At 39.2% G+C, this 19,948-nt stretch overlaps 1 protein-coding gene across 2 annotated transcripts; it reads right to left on the bottom strand.

The window, feature by feature from the left end:
• Positions 1-3,180: 3,180 nt before the first annotated feature.
• Positions 3,181-19,948, bottom strand: slc19a1 (solute carrier family 19 member 1). Of its 2 annotated transcripts, none has more exons than XM_084921718.1 (6): positions 19,871-19,948; positions 16,506-17,094; positions 11,140-11,920; positions 7,919-8,111; positions 7,173-7,314; positions 3,181-4,854 (listed from the first exon to the last, which is right to left on the bottom strand). In XM_084921718.1, the coding sequence occupies exons 2-6, from the start codon at positions 16,788-16,790 to the stop codon at positions 4,663-4,665; spliced, it is 1,593 nt and encodes a 530-aa protein (XP_084777844.1). In that variant the 5' UTR covers positions 16,791-17,094; positions 19,871-19,948; the 3' UTR covers positions 3,181-4,662. The 2 variants fall into 2 exon arrangements, with proteins under 2 accessions (XP_084777844.1, XP_084777845.1); XM_084921719.1 differs by lacking the exon at positions 19,871-19,948 and adding an exon at positions 18,357-19,847.

Below are 19,948 nucleotides of genomic sequence, written 5' to 3'. Positions count from 1 at the left end.
TTCATCACCACGAAGGAAAACAGTCTGTGGTCGTCCGAGTTTGGTGATTTTTGTGTCACAGGTCTACGTGTTTAATATAGGGACTTCCACAGCCTTTTCAACAGCGCTGCGGACCGCGGGGTGGGGGCGGGCAGTGTTTTGGAAATGACAGTCTTCATTACAAAGCTTTCTTCGTTATGAATTAGCATACATGTTTTTATTGAACATTTGAAGGACCAGCAAAAAAAACAGAAACTCTTGTAGAGGACATAAAGTCAGAGATAGAAACAACAAGGAGCAGGTGCATCTAGTACAGGTAGAGCTGCTGCAAAAACCCACAGAGCCCAGCAGCCAGCGCAACAAATTCTGGATCCTTTGCTTTTAGTTAGCAGTTAGCATTAGCAGCACATCCTGCGTCTGATGTGAAAGAACTTTTATGCTGCGCACTGTGACTCACAGCCATGGTCCCAGGTCAGCCCTGACTTTGTGTTAAACTAATCCTAAAGTAATAATGGTATTTCTAACCACTGATATACCACAACTTTTTCCTTTCAACAGCTACTGAAAGTTAGCGGACCTAGCTGCTATCGGATATTTATATAGAGATCCTCCAGCTTCAAACTGTATCACCCTTCAAGGACCTGCAGTTCAAAAGAGCGCCCCTCCGACAGCCAAACCCATCTGTTCTCTGATTGGATTGTTACATTTGTGATTGACATGACATTGACCAATCAGATGAAAGGAAGAAAAACAGGGTCAAAATTCGTACTTGTAACTTGCAGGGTTTTTTTTCTAAGTCCACACACAAATCTTTTTTACGCACACACAAATCTTTTTTACGCACACACAAATCTTTTTTACGCATACACAAATCTTTTTTACACATACAAATCTTTTTTACGCACACACAAATCTTTTTTACACATACAAATCTTTTTTACGCACACACAAATTCTTTTTACACATACAAATCTTTTTTACGCACACACAAATCTTTTTTACACATACAAATCTTTTTTACAAGTACAAAATATTTATGACCACATTTTGAGCCCATAGAAGCTATCCATAAGCTTTTGTTGTAATTGTACTTAAAGACACACAAACAGAGTAATCACTGAGTTTATTGGTAAAGGTAATAATTCAAAATTTGTGTTGCTAAAAAAAAAAAACGCATCACTTGAGGGCAGCAAATCAGTGCAGTCTGACCGATGACAGCGGTTTGCTAGTTTCTTTGTAGAATAACCAGGATGCCTTGTTAAAAATGCAAGAGAATAACGTACATGGTCTCATTAATACAGGAACATAATTCATCTTGTAGCTTCTGATTAAGCTTTTATTTAATGGAAAACAGCAGCCGGTTACATGTGGAAACCACTTCATTTAGTTATGAGGAATCATGATCCGGCCATCAATAAATAAAAATAAATAAATAAATCCACAAACTTTTTTGAGAGAAGATTTTCACCAAATGATTGAAGTCAGGGTGCCTTCGATCTCCATATTTTACTAATACAGCACATCTGAAGCACGGTGCTGTACAGTGTAAACTCTCCGTAGTGTATAACGTAGTGTCCATAGACACAATAAATGAACCAAATAAGAAAAGCACACGGAGACTATGAAAACTACTCACCCAATTAACCACAAATGTGTCACATAAGGTAACTATGTAAAGAAATGTGAAAACTATGACACATGAATATATAGTTCCAAAAGGAGGATTTTTCTTTGCGAGCAGGCCAAGAAACATCACCTGAGGCTCCAGATTATATGTTTTACTCCTTAAAGCAGATTTACTGAGACCATGATCTGTTCCCAGGTGTTTTTACAATATCAGTCTTTCCTTTAAACATCAACATGACAATGAATTTAGTACAAAGGTAACACAAAAAATGTGAATCTGGGCCTGTTTACTCATATTACAGTAACAATCCACTATGTTATAATCACTTGAAAAAGGGGGATTCAGTGTGTACTTTTCAACATAATTTATTTTGTACTTTTAGAGAAGCAGAAACCAGGTGATGTGCAGATTCTCAGGCTAAACATTCATCACACGGGAGGATCATCACACCAGCTGTACAAACAGTCCAGTTAATAAGTGGCCTCCTGCTAAGAAATGTACAAAAAAATAAATAAGAATCAAAGAGCTCTGTGTGATCATGCTGTGAGCAGCAACTGCAGCTGAGCAAACATCTGTATATCTGGTCATTTAACACAGTGTAACTAGAAGCAACTAAAACTGAACACTCGACTGTATTCATATCTGCAAATTTGGTTACAAGAATATCAGCTATTTAAATGCTTAAAATCAACAAAATATCAACCCATATCAGTACAGAGATTTTTTTGAGTTACATCTACATTTTATATTTTTGCTGCAGACGTACACAGGAGGATGGTTTCACAGTTTGAGATAAAGCTGCTATGCCCCGTTTGATAAATGCATCCCTCGGCTTTCCCATCACCTTTCCTGCCCACCGAGTGGCTCAGTCTCAACTGAATCTTAGCTCCAAAAAAGTTATAAATTAGAGTCAGCCTGATATATTGGCTATTGTATTTAATGATATCGGCATCAGCATTTACAATGTCAGATAAATGAACGTTTTTAAAGTAGAAAGAGGAGAAATGCCTTTCAATCATAGTCAGTGTTGACGTTGTAAAGTTTGTCCACCAGAGGAAATGCTGCATCTTGCTTGTTGGCAACAGCTTTGAAAGCCCAAACTTACCACCAGCTGATCCGAGCAAGCGATTGTTGTGACAAAAAAACAAGAGTTTTTAAAAAACAAAACAAAAAAACCCCACACATATTGCAAATAACTACACAATAACAAATGTTAGGCAAATCCTAAAAGAAAAAAAAAAACATTAACAATATCAACCAATGTATCAGGTTTCTGCATCACCAACTATTGCTATTGGTCCTAAAAATCTCATATCAGTTGTGCCGATTGTAAATCACCAGCTTAGTGTATAAATGCAAGTAAACTACACACAAAAAATAACTGTTGACAAGGATGGGCTAAATTGATGAGTGTCTCATCATAGTAAAGGTTACTGATCACACTGTAATACCTGACTCTCCATTACAGTCATGTATTTATGTCCAATAATTAACTATAATGACACTAAAGCTCTATCACATGGTATCAAATTGTAAATGTGGTTTATTGCACTCAAAAAAAGACAGAGGCAGCATGTTTTTATCCACTCAGTAATTTATTTGTGAATAAAAAATAAACATCTCATTTCCTTGTTACAGCACTCAGACATGTTCATAGCCATTTTTCAGCAATGATTTCAATCACAAAATTCTGCCTTCAAATACTAAAACGACACAATGGCATTGCAGATATTCCTGATTTTACAACACAAGTGAAAATGCACTTAACACTGAACTGGAGCTAGAGAACAAATCTATACTGTAAATGTATCATCCCACTGAATACTCAATGCAGTAAACACAAACTACCATTGCATCTGCTGTAAGAAATAACTCAATCTTCTGTTTAAGTGATCAAGCAAAGTCATTTTAAAACTTACTTAACATTTCCACTGAACTTCCTGTTGGCTCTAGTGTTCTCCGGAGCAGGGGCTCTGAAATTCTCTGGGGTCTTTCAAAGGAATCCCCTCATTAAGCATGTTTTCTATTAATGTTTAAATCTTCTGATATGTAACATGCTCTTCTATTTTGCCAAAGTTACTAAGTGTGGAAGTAAAAAGCTTGACATGTTGCTTTTCCAAAGAATCACAGACCCAGCTTTGAGAACCACTGCTCTACAGCGCTGACCCAGCATGTTTAAATGTTAAACACAAGGAAAAGAAAGAAAAACAGCCATTCATTGACCAAAAATAAATAAAATCAGGTTTTACAAATTTCACTTGGTTTGTTGTTTACTGAACTTATCGACAAACTCACGAGCAGCTCCAGTTGACTGAGGTACTGGAATTTGAGAACAGGTTTTAATTTTCTGTAAAGATGTGTATAAATGTTAATTAGTCCTAAAAAAAGAAAAAAGAAATCATTGTATCAAATGAAGATTATTACAATCGTCTGTGGTGCTGCTCCTGCAATACAAACAGACACCAGACGACATTGCATTGAGCAGAGTACACTGCACAAAATCTGCAGTTTGCTGCTTGAAATGATCGGCAGTGAAGATCTTACTGATGTCAGACTGTGATAATCATCATCAATAACTAAGGTGCATTCATACTCATATGTTCTTTAAAAATGCCACTAACACAGTAATTGTAACAAAGTACAATAGGAGAGTTTTGTTAAAAACAAGTGTGGTCATGTCTCGTGAGCCTATATAGCCTAATATAGAAAAGAATCACTCCAGCATATATCACAAGGTTGTTTCGTGTTTTCTAAGAAATCTTGGTTGTGATAGTAAAGGTCCCAGGCTGCTTTAGCAATGTCTAAAAACACCAAAGTGACTTTTTTTTTAAAGCAAATTACTCTAGAAAATCTCTCCTCAGACATCAGACACAAGCTGCTGCACTCTTGGAGTCGCTGCACATGAGGCACTTCTGATTAAGGCTCAGAGGCATCACTGAACCCACCTGAGTGTATGAAGGGGCTAAAACACTAATCTCAGTGACTCTCAAGAGCTTATTAGTAAAAATGGCCTAACAATGTTATGGAACTACATGTTTCTCCTCTTGTGTTTAGGGTTAGGCACTTTTGCCATTAGACAAAGGTTCTAGCTCCTTGTTTGTCACCACAGGGCTGAGCTCTGTGGGCGTGGGCTGGTCCCTGGTTACTCCTCCCCTCCGCTCGTTTCGGTAGTGACGGCAGATGACCACAGCAGCGCAGACAAAGTAGACGACAGTAAGAAGAGTGAAGTAAAAGAAGTACACCAGAAACTGTAAGAGAGATGTGCAATGGATGAGGCTTTTTATCCTGCACCTCATGAGATCCCAGCCCAAACAAAATTTTAATCCAATTTCCACTAAACTGGCAAAAAAAAAACACTATTCTCATTTCAATACGATAATGAAGTAAAGAACCTGTTAAATGGCAAAATAATGGTTTGGAAATATGGCCACTGACAGCTGTCAGGAGGGAGCAGAAACGAGCCCCCTACCAAGTTTTCCCAAAAGCAAGGAAATCTTTGTTTGGTTGATTACATTGTGGGTTGAGCAGCAGAGTTGAGCATGTGGGTTACACCCATGGATGTGTATGGTTCTTCCACATACAACTGAGGGTGCTGTCCAGATGTTTTAACGTACAACATAGGTGTCAAACTCTGGCCCGCAGCCTAATTACATTTGGCCCGTGAAGCCATACAAAATTACTATTAGAGCTGGCCTGCTGGTATTACACAGGTCATGTACTGCTAATACTACAATTCCCAGAATGCTCTGTTGGTGTTTTGGTGCATCAGTCACAACAGGACTCATTAGCACCCTCTTCTCTGTTGACCATAGTCATAGCAACCATGCAAATACTGCCATGCTACTGATCCCAAAATGGCTAAAAGAAAGGCAGAAAACAGGAGCAGGTGGGAGAATATGATGAAAATTTGATGAATGATAAAATTTAATTCAGAAGGCTGCAAATACAATTTTTATTTAAGAAATGAATTCCACTGATGTGTTATTTAATTGGAACTTTGATTTTGCATGTGTGCAACATTAAGTTATATTTACGTTTATACAAGTTAAATATATTGTTTAGTGTTAAGCTTTGCTTGTTCCATACTCAGTTTTTCAGCAAAACATGTTTGAGTTCATAAGAAAAGATTCCTTGTTATATGTGGAGGAAGATTTTTTTCAATGAATATTAATGTTAGCCCGCGACTTTGATCCAGTTTTGAATTTTGGCCCACTGTGTATTTGAGTTTGACACCCCTGACGTACAACATAAAACTACACCAACAGAACACATTAAGGATACAGTTGTGGTAAGAAGTTTACAAAAACTCATCATGAGCATGAATGTCATGATAATTTTGAGCTTTTAATGATTTCATTGAACTTTTTCCAGGGTGGAGTGATTGTGCAGCATACATCTTCAGAAAACAAGTTTGAATTTATTTTAGACTTTCTCTAACCCACAGAGGGTCGATATTATACATACGGACTCAAATATAGACATACCCTCACTTGAATATTTTAATAAAGTGTTGAAGTTTCTACAATGTCTTAATTTCACATGGCCAATGCCTACCAACTTCTCATTAATGATCATGATTTACTATAACTGGGAGTTTATCTATGCAGCATAAGCAGCATTTGTTTGACAATGAACTCAGTAAACAACTAGGGAGAATTGTTAAGTTACACAATTTGGGGAGGTCTCTTGGAGTCATTTCTAAACAACTGCAGATTGCAACTGCATGCAGCCACAAATTATTCTAATTTTTCACCACTTTGCAAAGGTCTTTGACCACAATGGCAAGAGGTATGTTTGGAGGAGTAAAGGCGAGGCTTCAAAACCTAAGAGCTGGGTATGAGCTGTCAAGCATGGTAGTGGTAGCATTATGCTCTGGGGTTGTTTTGCTGTCGTGGCACTGGAACATTGCACAAATTGGATGGAATAATGAAGGACTACTTCCAAACTCTTCAACTTCACCTCAGATCAACAGCTAGGTGGTTGAAACTTGGTCAGTGTTGGGTGTTCTACCAGAACAATGATCCCAAACACATATTAAAACTGGTTTTGGAATGGATAAAGCAGCCTAACATTAAGCTTCTGGAATGACGATCCCAAAGCCCCGATCTCAACCTTACTGAAAAGAAATCTGTGGACTATACTTAAAAGCTGCGCCCATTCCAGGAAACCAACTAGTTTAACTGAACTATATCAAGTCTGACAAGAAGAGCGATCAGCTTACTGAAAGCTACCTCTGGTCAAGGTGCAACTTACTAAGAGACATTTAAAATTTAATCTAATATTATTGGGGGTGTATGTATATTTCTGAAATCTGTACGTACACTTTTCATCCTTTGTGGATTAGAGAAAATTTAAAATAAATTCCAACGTGTGCACCCAATTCTTGTTTTTTTTAAGTCATTAAGTTAAAAAAAAATATTAATAGACCAAAATTATCAGGACTTAACAATCATTCACCATTAGCACGAAACTTCTGACAACTATAACTCCAGTTATACTACTGCATGTGGACTCTCAAATCCAAGAAACACTGGTGTGAAACATCACTGCTGTTTGACTGTTTTACCTGAGAGTGCACGTCCAAGGCCAGGCCCCTCTTATCAGTAAAGATCAGGCTGATAATGGTCTTCAGCACTGTCCCAAAGAAGGTGTTGATACCAAACACAAGAGCGCAGAGCTCCTTGGTGAGTGACGATGCAATCTGGAAACTGGCAAGACAATAACATCCAGCATGAGCAACTGTCTTGTATAAATGTATGATACGCTGTATATTCTTACCCGCTGTAGATGTATTTAGGCTATTTGAAATTACATGAAGTTAAAGCAATAAAATACGTGTAGACAGACACAACGTACTGAGGCTTATCAGATCAAACTTAAAGCTGTGTTATCTCATTAACGTTTTCATTAGGAGTTTAGCTGAGGGCTACATTTATTTTCTTCATTATTATGCTGTTATCACTTGGTATAAATCATCTGAAAACAACAAAAAATGTACACCAGAGGACCTATTCTGTACGATCAACAGCACAAAACATGTCAGCTTATGTCATTATAATAGATCGTTATCCTTCTTTGGCATTCTGCTTGAGCAAAGACTGAAAAAAAGAAGAAGAAAAAAGTACAGTTTCAGAGTTCTGATCCTTTTCCCCCCAAATATTTCTAGCCTAAATCTTCCAATAATAAGCACCACAGTTTTGGCCACATTCCTATAGCACTTAACTTTAATCCAGCATAGTTACAACTAAGATCATCATAAGCAGATGCATCTTAAATAATACATTGGGCTTAGGGATTGTTTTTGGCACTTACGTGGCAATAGGCACCAGAAACTGGTAGAAGCTTCGGAAGAGTACATAACAAACATAGCAGACCCAGATGTCGTCTGTGGTTCTCATAAGAAGCAGCAGACCGGCCTGCACTGCTGTGATGATACCAATGACCAGCTCTGACCAGATGTTCCACCGAATTTTGACAAAGCCTGCTGTAAAGGACGCTATAGCACCTACAGAAAAATAAACAGGTTATAGTCTTTAAACTGATTAAGTTAAAGCACAGAGCAAGTAATCTGTAGAGAGGGACTGAGTAAGCAGTCAGCTAAGCACTGCTGTCACCAGTAAAATGAAAGTTATTCATATTGGACATAAGTTAGTCTGTTCTTGTCATAAAAATATCAGCAGCAGCACAGAAGTCTCCTAATCACTGTTCAATTATCAGACTTTTGTCATCAAACCCCATTACTTACACATGACATCCAGATTATCGAAGCTGCTACCTTTAATCTTTACAACTGTTTAAAGTGCAATTATTGCTATCTAAAGCTGACGTAATCCCCTTACAGAGTAGGGCTGGCCAATCAATTATTAAGCTTCTTCCAAACAGCTGAGCGTACCCTTTACTGCAGGCACCAGTTGCTCATCTGTTTATGTTAACACACATGTCACTTTCAGGACTACACTTTTAGAAAACCATTTTGAGCCTATACCTTTTTTACAAACATTATTTAAAAGATAATTTCAAAAAGCTAATCATCAGAATCATAGGTAGAAATCCAACAGTTCATTTCATCTGATTTTGCCCAAAAAAAGATTCAAAAGAAAGGGTACCGCATGAAAACAGATTTGAATCTGTGTTTCCCTGTAATAATAATAATAATAATAATAATAATAATAATAATACTCAATACTGTCAAGTATTTTCAGCCAGCAGCCAACAATATGACCCAATCAAAAGCACTGATAGATGATATCCTAAGTCAAATGCTCATTGTCACCCTTCTACGTGCTAATTTCCAAGAACTACAGATCCTCTAATGGTCTTAAAACTTGAGGTTTGTCCCCACAGACTCCCATATTTAAAAGCCCAACTTTAGAGCATGCTTTCAAGTGGTTACAGCTCAATTCAACTGTATTTATTATATTAGCACCAAATCCCAACAACAGTCACCTCAGGGCACTTTATATTATAAGGTAAAGATCCTACAATACTACAGAGAAAACCCCAACAATCAGATGAGCCCCTATGAGTAATCAACTGGCAACAGTGGGAAGGAAAAACTCCCTTTTAGCAGGAGAAAAACCTTCCAACAGAACATGGCTTTGGGGGAGGACTGATGTATCACCCCAGAAATGTGACTACTAGGACAGGGCAATACGGCCAAAAATATTTATCACGATATACATTTTAAAATTTGGGATAACGATATAACTGATGATATAACTGATGCGACACAAAATACTCCACAACATTATTAGTGCAAAAAACCCATCAATTTATTTTCACTTAAACAAGCAGCTGTTTTTTTATGTGCATTAACCTCCTAGGGCCTGGCGTCCACATATGTGGACATCACATTTTTGGTTGTCTTATATAGTCCAAAAAATACGGTAGTAAGGACGGCCCGCTTGCATATTCTACAAAAAAAAGTGCTTTGGTGGCTATCTGACGGACAAAAACGAAACCAGTTGCACATCACTGAAGTAGCACGTTTTTAAAAAACAATTCTGGTTCATCGGTTTCATCCAATGATCTGCTTTTGCCCTTCTCGTCCTGTCGCCGCCATGCTTTTTCTGCCAGGTGCGTATGAAAACAAAGGCATTGCGCATGCACGTTTTACCCATATTCTATTGCGATACTTAATTTTCTTATCATTGCCTAACATTATACCGGTATTACCGTGAACGGTATAATGTGCCCCAGCCCTAGTAATGACTAGGGGTGGGGCACATGATGCTGCTTCACTTCAGCAGCATCAGGTAATGTTCATATGTTGATTAACGGTTTTCTTTCGTTTTTGATCTACTGCAGAATATTTTCATAAAATCCCAGGCCAGGAAAATCCCCTTCATGTTTTTCTGTTTTATCCTCAATTACTTTGACACAAAGGCATCTGCTGTGATGCTCACACCTTTGATAAAGTCTCGCAAGTGTCAGCTTTCTTTTTATAGATATAAAAATATGGAAATGTACTGATACGTGATCAGAATTATAATATTTCTGACTGAGGCAAAATTTCCCCGATTCAAATCGAATCGTGGATCAAATCGATTCGGGACCTTGTGAATCGGAATCGAATTGATTCTAGAAATCCGTGACGATACCCAGCCCTAGTAACGGCACAGTCACATTGATTGGCCCATTCAATACCATTGTTTCCTTTTGAGTATTCCCTGATGCTACTTCTGCTTCCATTTTTTCTAATAAACTGGAACAGAAGGGATCGACTCAAAGACAAACTTCACCAACTACAGCAACCCAAGAACCCCACACATCAGTATGCTGGTAACAACACTGGCCACTTGCACAGAGAACATAACAAACTCAATACACAAGTGTAATTAAGTTTGAGGATGTGACCATCTTTCTAACAAAGCTAGTGAGTTACTCCCCAGCTAGACCCTCTGATTACAAAAAAACACTAGATGTGGTGAACAAAAACACCAGCCTGGGTGTCATTACATTGGCTATGTCAATCTTTTATATCTAGTCTGGACCCAAACCATCCTTTTTCAGCTATCTAAAAGTGAATTTGCATTGAATAAAAGCCTAAAACTCCAAAAGCTACTTTTGTATATGTGTGGACAAGTCCTTACTTTAGTCTTAAATAACAACACATATCATCATTCTTCAGCTCTTCCTGACCCTCTCAAATTGGTTCCTGGAAAAAAAACCACCCAATTATCTTCTATCACACTTTTGCTTCAATCCGAGTCTTTCATGAAGATGTGGGTCTATCAGAGTCATTATCATAGATTTTTCTTCCTAAAAAATAAAAGTCCTGCAGATTGTGTCCTACATTAAGTAGTTGTTTGATGCTATCACTGCAAAGCTAAATACATCCTGCCAGCCTTTAAATTAGACAATGGTTGATATTTAGTTTATACTTTGCACAAGTTGTTAAATTTTTTGTATCTAAATGTAGCAAGTTGCTGCATGTGGACATGCAGCAACACCGAGCTGGATACAAAACAGATTAAATTTCAATAAAACTATTTGTGTAAAGATATTTTTTAAAATGTCTGGAAATGTCTCACTGAGCAATGTAGAAGCTGCTTCCACTCCCCCATTGTAAACGTTCTTGTTCTCAGTGGCAGGGTAGACTTTGTTCCACAGGATGTGGACGTAGAAGAGCACCAGGTAATACCCTGTGGAGTTGAACACCCACCACAGGGACCAGAGCCTCAGGTTTGGCCTCTTCAGCACATTTCTAACCTCCAGAAGCATCTGCATAAACACAGAATCCTTCCAGGTTGACGCAGGACATGGAGGGGCAGCAAAGGATGGCCCTCCATCTTTTGGGTTCATTTTGTCCAGTTCAGATTTGGTGGCTACTTCTGCCAGTTCCTTTTCCTCCTGATTCGTCCGATTGAAAAACAAGGAGCGTTTAGGCCAGGGCAGGCACAGTGAGAGCAGCAAACCAAAGCTGACAAACCCCAGAGAGATACTGTTGAGGGTGTAGAAGGTGATGTTTCCCAAGGACATGCACAGCTGGCCCAGGATAGAGCTAGTGAAAACCCCCAAGAGGACTGAGGAGCGCGAGTAGCCTGCCACGCGCTGGTAGAGGACCGGGTTGACCAGGGAGAAGATGTAGGAGGAGTAGGCGACACGGCAGGCCATGGTGATGCCGTAGAAGAACTCCATGAACTGCATCTGAAGCAGCGTACCGCCAAGCAGCAGGATGATCCAGATGATCACCTGACTGACGCCCTGAATAATCAGGACCGGCTTATAACGCAGAAGATCCGTTAGCAGGAAGGCTGGTACCAGCACAGCCATGTAGGAATACGTCAGCACTGGAGTGATCTCATTGGTCACCTGGAAATAAATCAATCAAATAAGGTGTGGGGGGGGGGAAAAAAAGCAAAATCAAGCTTGAGTCTTACACGAACCTTTCTGACAGTGCACTTTCTACCCTAAATAGTGCCAACTTATTTTCTTCAAATATACAGTTTATTTACTTTTAAAAGAAGGTTTAAAGAAAGTTCAACGAAGCTGTAAATAAAAACCAACATTGCTGGCATTCGTCTTCACATCTGTAAGGATACAACTAACATACAATTAAAATATGACAAAGATCATGAATGCAAATGCAAATATTGCTTGTTTTGGCCAACCAATAATTCAAAATCCCCTGACCACACTCATCAAGCAAATGTTCCGCATTTTTGCCGGAGTAGTTGCTGAAGAGCTTTGATGCAAAACACAATTCTGCATCACTTTAGTATTTTGCAAATACCAGCCTACTATCTTAACTATGCACACTGTTATGGTCACAGTAACAGTCGTAACAGTGTACAAGATAAAGGGGAGGGTTTTTTTTACTGATGAATAACAGCTGTGGCTTCAGTGTGGGTGAAAAAGAGAAATTTTACATGACTTTGTGCAGTCATGTGAAAAAAATAAAGAAACCTTTTGTGTTTCTTCATGAATTAAGAGGGTAAGTAGCAGCCAGCTGCTGCTAATCAAATGATTTATTAACTGATTTATCATCAGGAAGTGTGACCAACTCTGTAAAAGCAGAAATGTGAGCAGTTTGCTGGTCTGAAGCACTCAGACGTGTTAAAATACCAAGGAGGAAACACCTGAGCAATGATCTTAAAGAAGGTACTGTTACTTCCCATCAACATTTCAGTGATTATAAGGGCATCTCCACACAATCTCAAGTCAGAAAGATTATTCATAAGCAAAGGGAAAGTATTTAAGAGTCAAATGTGAGTAGGGCTGGGCCATATCCTACTGTTCACGGTAATACCGGTATAATTTTGGGCAACGATAGAAAAATGAAATATCGCGATAGAGTATGGGTTAAACGCGCATGCGCAGTGCCTTTGTTTTCATACGCACACGTCGGAAAAAGCATGGCGGCGAAAGCAAATCGTTGAATGAAACGGATGAACCAGAACTGGTTTGTAAAAATGCTGCAACTTCAGTGGTGTGGAACTGGTTTAGCTTTCGTCCGTCAGACACACAACAAAGCACTATTTTTGGTTAAGCCTGCTAGCGGGCCGTCGTTATTACCGTGTTTTTTGGAAAATACAGCACACTTAAAATCAATCCTTCGATTTTTCTGAAAATCGAGAGTGCCCCTTATAATCCAATGGGCCTTATGTATGAATTCTGGTTGTGTTTACTGACCTCGAAACGATTTTATGTACACGGCGCTCGAAAATCTGTCAAATGTTTTAGTACGACTTTGCTAAGCTACGAACCCGGACTGCTTGATGGATTGTCGGAGCATTACGGCTATCATAGGCAGGAGCCTGGCGGAGTGATACGTACTGTGCTTCAACATAATATTACCGTATTGTGTGTGTATAACCTCTTTTTAAGTTTTGTGGATATTATACATGGTTATGCTGAGGAAATGTCGGCCAATTTCCAATGGAAATGCCTTTTGGTTAAACTGTCAGCGAGGAATTTGCACTGTTAAATTTTTATATAACTTTAATTCACATAAAACAGCTGCTTGTTTAAGTGAAAATACAATGATGGTTTTTTTTGCACTAATAAAGTTGTGGAGTTGTAAAGTATTTTGTCTAGTGTCAGTTATATCGTCAGTTATATCGTTATCGCAAATTTTCAAATGTATATCGTGATGAATATTTTTGGTCATATCGCCCTGCTCTAAATGTGAGCCCATCTGTCCAACAGCTAAAGTTTGGCCTGAATCGGATCATCCAACAGGACAATGTCCCAAGCACAGCAGCAAATTAACAAAAGAATGGCTAAAAAAAAAAAATAAAAAAAAAAAGAGATAAGAAGAAAAGAATGAAGATTTGCAAAGGTCCAGTTAAAGTCCAGACCGCATCCTGACTGAAATACTGTGCATAAGTTAACGCCTGTAAACATAAAACTGTGAAAACTTTCTTTTTACATAAATGTAAACAATCATGTAAGATAAGCTGGAACTTGAGAAACCTTACGTAGTACTTGAAAAACCATTCACCCCAATCACCTTCTGTTTATCTGACTTCTATCACAGCTGACTTCATGACAGTGGAACTGGTTAAAGCATCGACATCTGTCTGGCACTGATGATTGTTTCACAAATACCAGCTTCACCGGGACTGATGACAGATAAACTGCTTGTTCCCTGGAATCCCAAAAACAGGAAAATCGATGGACTAAAGCTCTTAAATAACCTCAGAGGTAGAGCTGGGCGATATAAGATTTTCTCATATCACGATATGGTTTTTTTTTTTCCATTTCAGGCAATAACGATATATATCACGATACAAGCCAAATAACTATATTTGTAAGATTTAAATGTGCCGTTGCTCACAAGTAAAATGTGAAATAATCAGCAGCTTGTTTTGATTTAAATATTTATTTCCCATAATAAGTTCAACAGGGTAGATGTACTTAAGGAACATGAGACTTTTTCAGATAAATAAAGGCAAATATTGCAAACTACACAAAAGGCAGCCGCTAAAGCCTTTAAGTTTCAAAATAGAACAAACAAAACAGACTAAATTGTCAATTCCACTTAGAAACAAAATATTAATTCTAAAAATAAATCTTAGTTTGTTTTACAGAAGAACAGACAAAATTGACTAACTTTTGTCAATATCAAATAAACTGAGAACTAAAAGGAAATTCTCAATCTCTCCTTGTTGTATAGCTTAGCTTTTCAAACAGTTTTAACAGTTACTTTAGTCTGACAAAAGCCGAATGACGAATTAGCGCTTCCAGTCAGAGATTGAGCATGCACCGCTTTATTGTACTTCCAGACTTGCTTTCGGCACAATTTACAGTGCGCGCTGCTCTGTTTTTTGTCAGACTTGAAATAGCTGAAATACCTTCACACTACGGAACTTCTATGGCTCTTCCATTCGACAATCTCTCCGGCATTAGAACCATCATCTGTTTTCTCTTCAGTAACCTTCGCTCACGCTCTCGGTTGATTTTTCTCTAGTCTGCACACTCATTTCCTCCATTATCCGGGCGGCACGGCGGCCGGCTGCTTCCCAAACAAATACACATGTGCGGCTTGGCACTTGTGCTGTACGTAACAAGTCACGTGACGTGACGCTGCAGCTGTGATTGGTTCGGCTCTGCGCTACTTAATTTGGATTGGCTGTTTTTCTTTTTTTTAAGAGGACAAGAGCGGTGAGGTCTATCGCAATAGTTTAACTTTTCTATCAAGAAAAAGTTATTTCGCAATACATATCGTTATCGTTCTATCGCCCAGCTCTACTCAGAGGTAAACAGATATTTCTACATGGAGTTCGGCTCTGCTGTAAACCTGCTATTGTGGTCTTTGGAAGTGTTTTTCCACATGCTGTCGACAAATTGGCAGCTCACCTCTTGCTTATGGCCAGGCCAATAGGAAAACAAGAATAGTGATCACTTTCCAGTGATCCCACTCTACAAACAAGTCTAACTCCACATATGCAGTTACACTGACCCACTCTGAAGGAATGTGAACTTTGACCACAGTAAGATGGATCAGTAAACTCCCCACAGGGAACTCATTAATTCTATTGTGCAATACATGCTTAACTGCAGAGCTTGTTAGAGTCTCAGAGGTTAACTTTTTGGACTGCTCGTGACTTTCAACTCTGCAAAACTCCTGTAAGCAGGACTGTAACTGGAAGGTCTTGTCTCTCGTAATGTTGATGGGCAATATGGCCAAAAATATTTATCACAATATACATTTGAAAATTTGCAATAACGATATAACTGACGATATAATTGATGTGAGGCAAAATATTGTACAACTCCACAACTTTATTAGTGCAAAAAAAAAACTCCATCAATGTATTTTCACTTATCCTCAGACATTTCCTCAGCATAACCATGTATAATATCCACAAAACTTAAAAAGAGGTTATCCACACACAATACGGTAATATTATGTTGAAGCACAGTACGTATTATTGCGCGAGGCTCCTGACTACGATAGCCGTAATGCTCCGACAATCCAAAAAGCCAAGCGGCTTCTTAGCTTAGCAAAGTCGTACTAAAACATTTTTTGACAGATTTTCGAGCGCCGTATAGCACATAAAATCGGTTCGGTAATAACGACGGCCCACTAGCATGCTCTACCAAATAATGTGCTTTGTTGTGTATCTGACGGTCGAAAGCCAAACCAGTTCCACACCACTGAAGTTGCAGCATTTTTATAAACCAATTCTGGCTCATCTGTTTCATTCAACGATCCGCTTTCGCCCTTCTCATTCTCTGTTGCCGCTGTGCTTTTTCCGCTATGCGCGTATGAAAACAAAGGCACTGCAAATGTGCGTTTTACCCATATTTTATCACGATATTTCATTTTCTTATCATTGCCTCATTATACCGGTATTACCGTGAACGATATGATATGGCCCAGCCCTAATGGGAAGGTTACCAGTCAACACAAACTTTCATCAAATTACGCAGAGAAATGTGCATCACTCACCTGCTCTCTGGTGAAGTTCTTCTCAGGGCTCAGCAGATATGGCGTGATGAAGGGCTCCCCGGGTTTTATGGATGACATAAACCCGTAGAAACACAAGAAAATCACAGACCACTTCCACTTTCTGGGATCTCTGGCTTCATCCTCTCCAGAGGGAGACTCTGCGGCAGTGGCGGCCATCGCTACATCCCCGTCTTCCTGCCGCTCGGCGTCTTCAGATGCTTTCTGATCCATCTCTTTCTCCCTATCTGATCTGTCCCCACTTCCTGCTGTGTCCTCTGCTACCATTGCACAGGCGTGTAACTTTTTCTTCCCCCCCCTCACGCTATCGAATCAGCATGCGAGGATTCTTTTCGATAAGAAAAGCTGCCGACTTTCCACCTGGAATTTATGAAGAAAACAAACTCAACTCCTCTGCCTCTCTGTGTCAGAGAGGGCTGAACTGGTGAGAACGAACCATCCGACGAGCTGGTTAAAAAGCTACATGCTGCTGCTGGCGTGTAAGAGAAAATGTTGACCTTTGCTCCATTCCTCTCTCTGACATTGTGAGACAGAAAGCTTTCCAGCCGCTCAGTCCAATGTCATTGTTCACCTGAAAAACACAGTCAATCATGTGAGCTGCGCAGTCTGTTCTGACACAGCAGGTCTTAGCTTTAACTCTTACTATTAATCTGTGTGACAAACAAGATTTTCATGCAAAGCCCCCCCACCCCCGATTTGACAGTTTTCTTCACGTGTTACAGTAAACCCAATGTTTCTGTGCATTTCAATGAATATTGGAAGATATTGAAAAACACTTCCTAGAACTGCAATCCACCTGACCTGTGTGTCTCCATACTTATCAATAACTCTTATCAATGCTGGTCTGCTGCGCCTTCCAAAACAGTGATGGCAGTGCAACTTTTGCACGCCTGAGGGGCATGAAAGCCTTTTTAAAAAAAACAAAAAAGAAGGCAGTTCTTCCACGATGTTTAATCCAAGTTATAATTAATTTTTGTATTTTCTACTCAAGTTTTTCATTCATGTGCTTTGCTTTGTGATAACCATACACTGTGTTTACGAGGCATCTTACCACAAAAACAATCTATTATAGTTCTTAGTCTGTGTCAGTGTCACATCTGAGTAGGCAAGCAGAAACTATAGCTTATATCAGGTACAATCAGTCGGCAAAACTGTAAAATTAATGAAAATACAGGTGAAAGTCCAAAATGTACACCCTTTTTTATATTTTCCAAAGACATCCAGCTGGCCAGACTGGAGTCTTTGCTGTCCGATTTTGGGCCCCAAGCCTTATCTTTTACACACCTGGTTTATATGGTTATGTCGTACCTAAGCCATGGCCTCAACATACTACTAATAATCCAGCCACAGATACCGCTAAGGGTAATTTAAGATGCTCCCTTATATTCCAAGGTGTTGCCACAGTGGCTAATTGTGCTTGTTCTAACTGGCGTAGATATTACCCTGCATGCCCCTACATGGCTGTATCTGCACTGTTATATGTAGCTGTGCACTACTAGAAGTAGTATCCAGGCTCAGCTAGCTATCTGGCAGAAACTGCCTCCTTGTTATATTAAGACAAAAGCAATATGTTTTAATTTGTGGGTGAAAAGGAAAACAACAGCGCAGTGGCCTTGTTTAACTGCAGCCTAGTATTAAAAGCTTTATATATAAAAGCTCTATATAAGCAATCACATCGGGATAAAAAAAAATAACCACAACCGGTGAAGCTTTTTATAATTAATGCACTAAATTTCTTCCACTTATTCAATGGAGGGCTGTAGATAGACAGACAGATAGATGAGAAAAGCATGCTGTTTCTAGTTGATAAGTGTGTCTGGTGCTGCTGCAAACCCTGTTGCTCTTTCGAAGAATCGCCAGGTGAGGCTCACTGAGAAGGAGAAGCTCCTGAACTCGAGTAACTCCGAGGGAAACCGTGGATCTTGCTGGTTGTAACCTGGTGCTACTGTTGCTACCTACTCCATATAAATGAGCGGCAGAAACATTCAGATACATGGCAGGTTACGCGCAGTGTTGCCAACTTAGCGACTTTGTCGCTATATTTAGCGAGTTTTCAGACCCCTTAGCGACTTTTTTTTTTTCTTCTAAAAAAAGTCGCTAAAAAAAGACGTGAAAGCGCGTATCGCTTTTACTCTCAACAAGCAGCGGGTGCTGTAACGCAGTCAGTTCTTCTTTTACTCTTATGCTGTTTTGTGGATCACAAGGTTTAAAACTACTTGTAAACACACACACACAAAGTAACTCCCCCAGAGTGCCTATTTCGGGTCACTTTTGCCGGTCCAAGCCCGGGTAAAGGAGCAGGGTTGGAATTGTGACATTAAAAAAAACAATAATTGCTAAAAGAAATTTAATTTGTAGTTCTAAATAAACTCTAAATGCATTTAGGACGTTTTTTACTCACTTTATGTCTCTTCCACTATGTTATTTCTCTCTCCGACAACATAGGTTACAATTAGATTAGCGTGACCAATTATGCAAATTAGGCGATGACGTCATTTAGCGACTTCTAGCGACTTTTAGGACAACCAATAGCGATTTTCCTTACTGAGGAGTTGGCAACACTGGTTAGGCGGAGGTTAAACGGAGCATGCGCAGAGACGTGGAAAACCGTATTCACCTATGTAATGTTTTCCCAGTATGTGTTGTTGTAACTTGAAGCATGACTTTTTAATGGCAGTTCCTTCACCGAAGTGAAAAAAATGAGTTTTTAAGAAAATAATCTGAGTTTTTTTTTTCTTCAATTAGACTGTTAGCCTAATCTTGTTTACTGACTTATTAAAAAACTCGCAAATATTGTGCATTTATATGCTAATGTTGCTAAACTTTGGGCAAAATTTACCAAACAATTTTCTTACCGTTCTTACCTCTTATTTATTTATTTTAGCGTGATACATCAGCACAACTCCAGGATTGATCTGGCTTTCTCCTGACTGAACTTCAGCCTCATTTCCAAATTTTAGGGAACAACAAGTTACACAACTACTTCACAGGGAAGCAAAGTGTGTTAGCATGTCAGTGTTTCACATTAGCTCGACTTATTCTTACGTTAGCTGCCAAACCTGGCTGTATTTAGGAGATTTGTTTGTGCTGCTGGAACAACGACCGAGACGTGCCGACTTCAGTTTGTAGCTCAATCACCCCGAACTGAGGCTGCTAGCCAACTGGCTAATAGCACATGGGCATACAAAACAGTGCCGTCGTGACGCCTTCACTGCCACTAATAAATGACAGTGTTTGAAGCTATTAGCTGACCTATCTGGTGTCACGCCATCAGACAGACTTTGGATTAATGAAGTGGAGTTTACATATCTCTAATCCTGGTAAATACGAAGAGGAACAAGGCATACCTTGTGCGTTCCTTTTGAGATGCAGCGCCTTCTTTCTTTCGCTCTGACTTCTGGGAAAAGTAGTTTTAGCCTTGATCT

This window comes from Perissodus microlepis, chromosome 23 (assembly GCF_051167445.1).
Source record: "Perissodus microlepis isolate ML-2025 ecotype Zambia chromosome 23, ASM5116744v1, whole genome shotgun sequence".
In the NCBI taxonomy this organism is placed as follows: Eukaryota; Metazoa; Chordata; class Actinopteri; order Cichliformes; family Cichlidae; genus Perissodus; species Perissodus microlepis.
The sequence above is the reverse complement of the archived record's forward strand: the minus strand, read 5'-3'. Positions and strand labels throughout refer to the sequence as shown.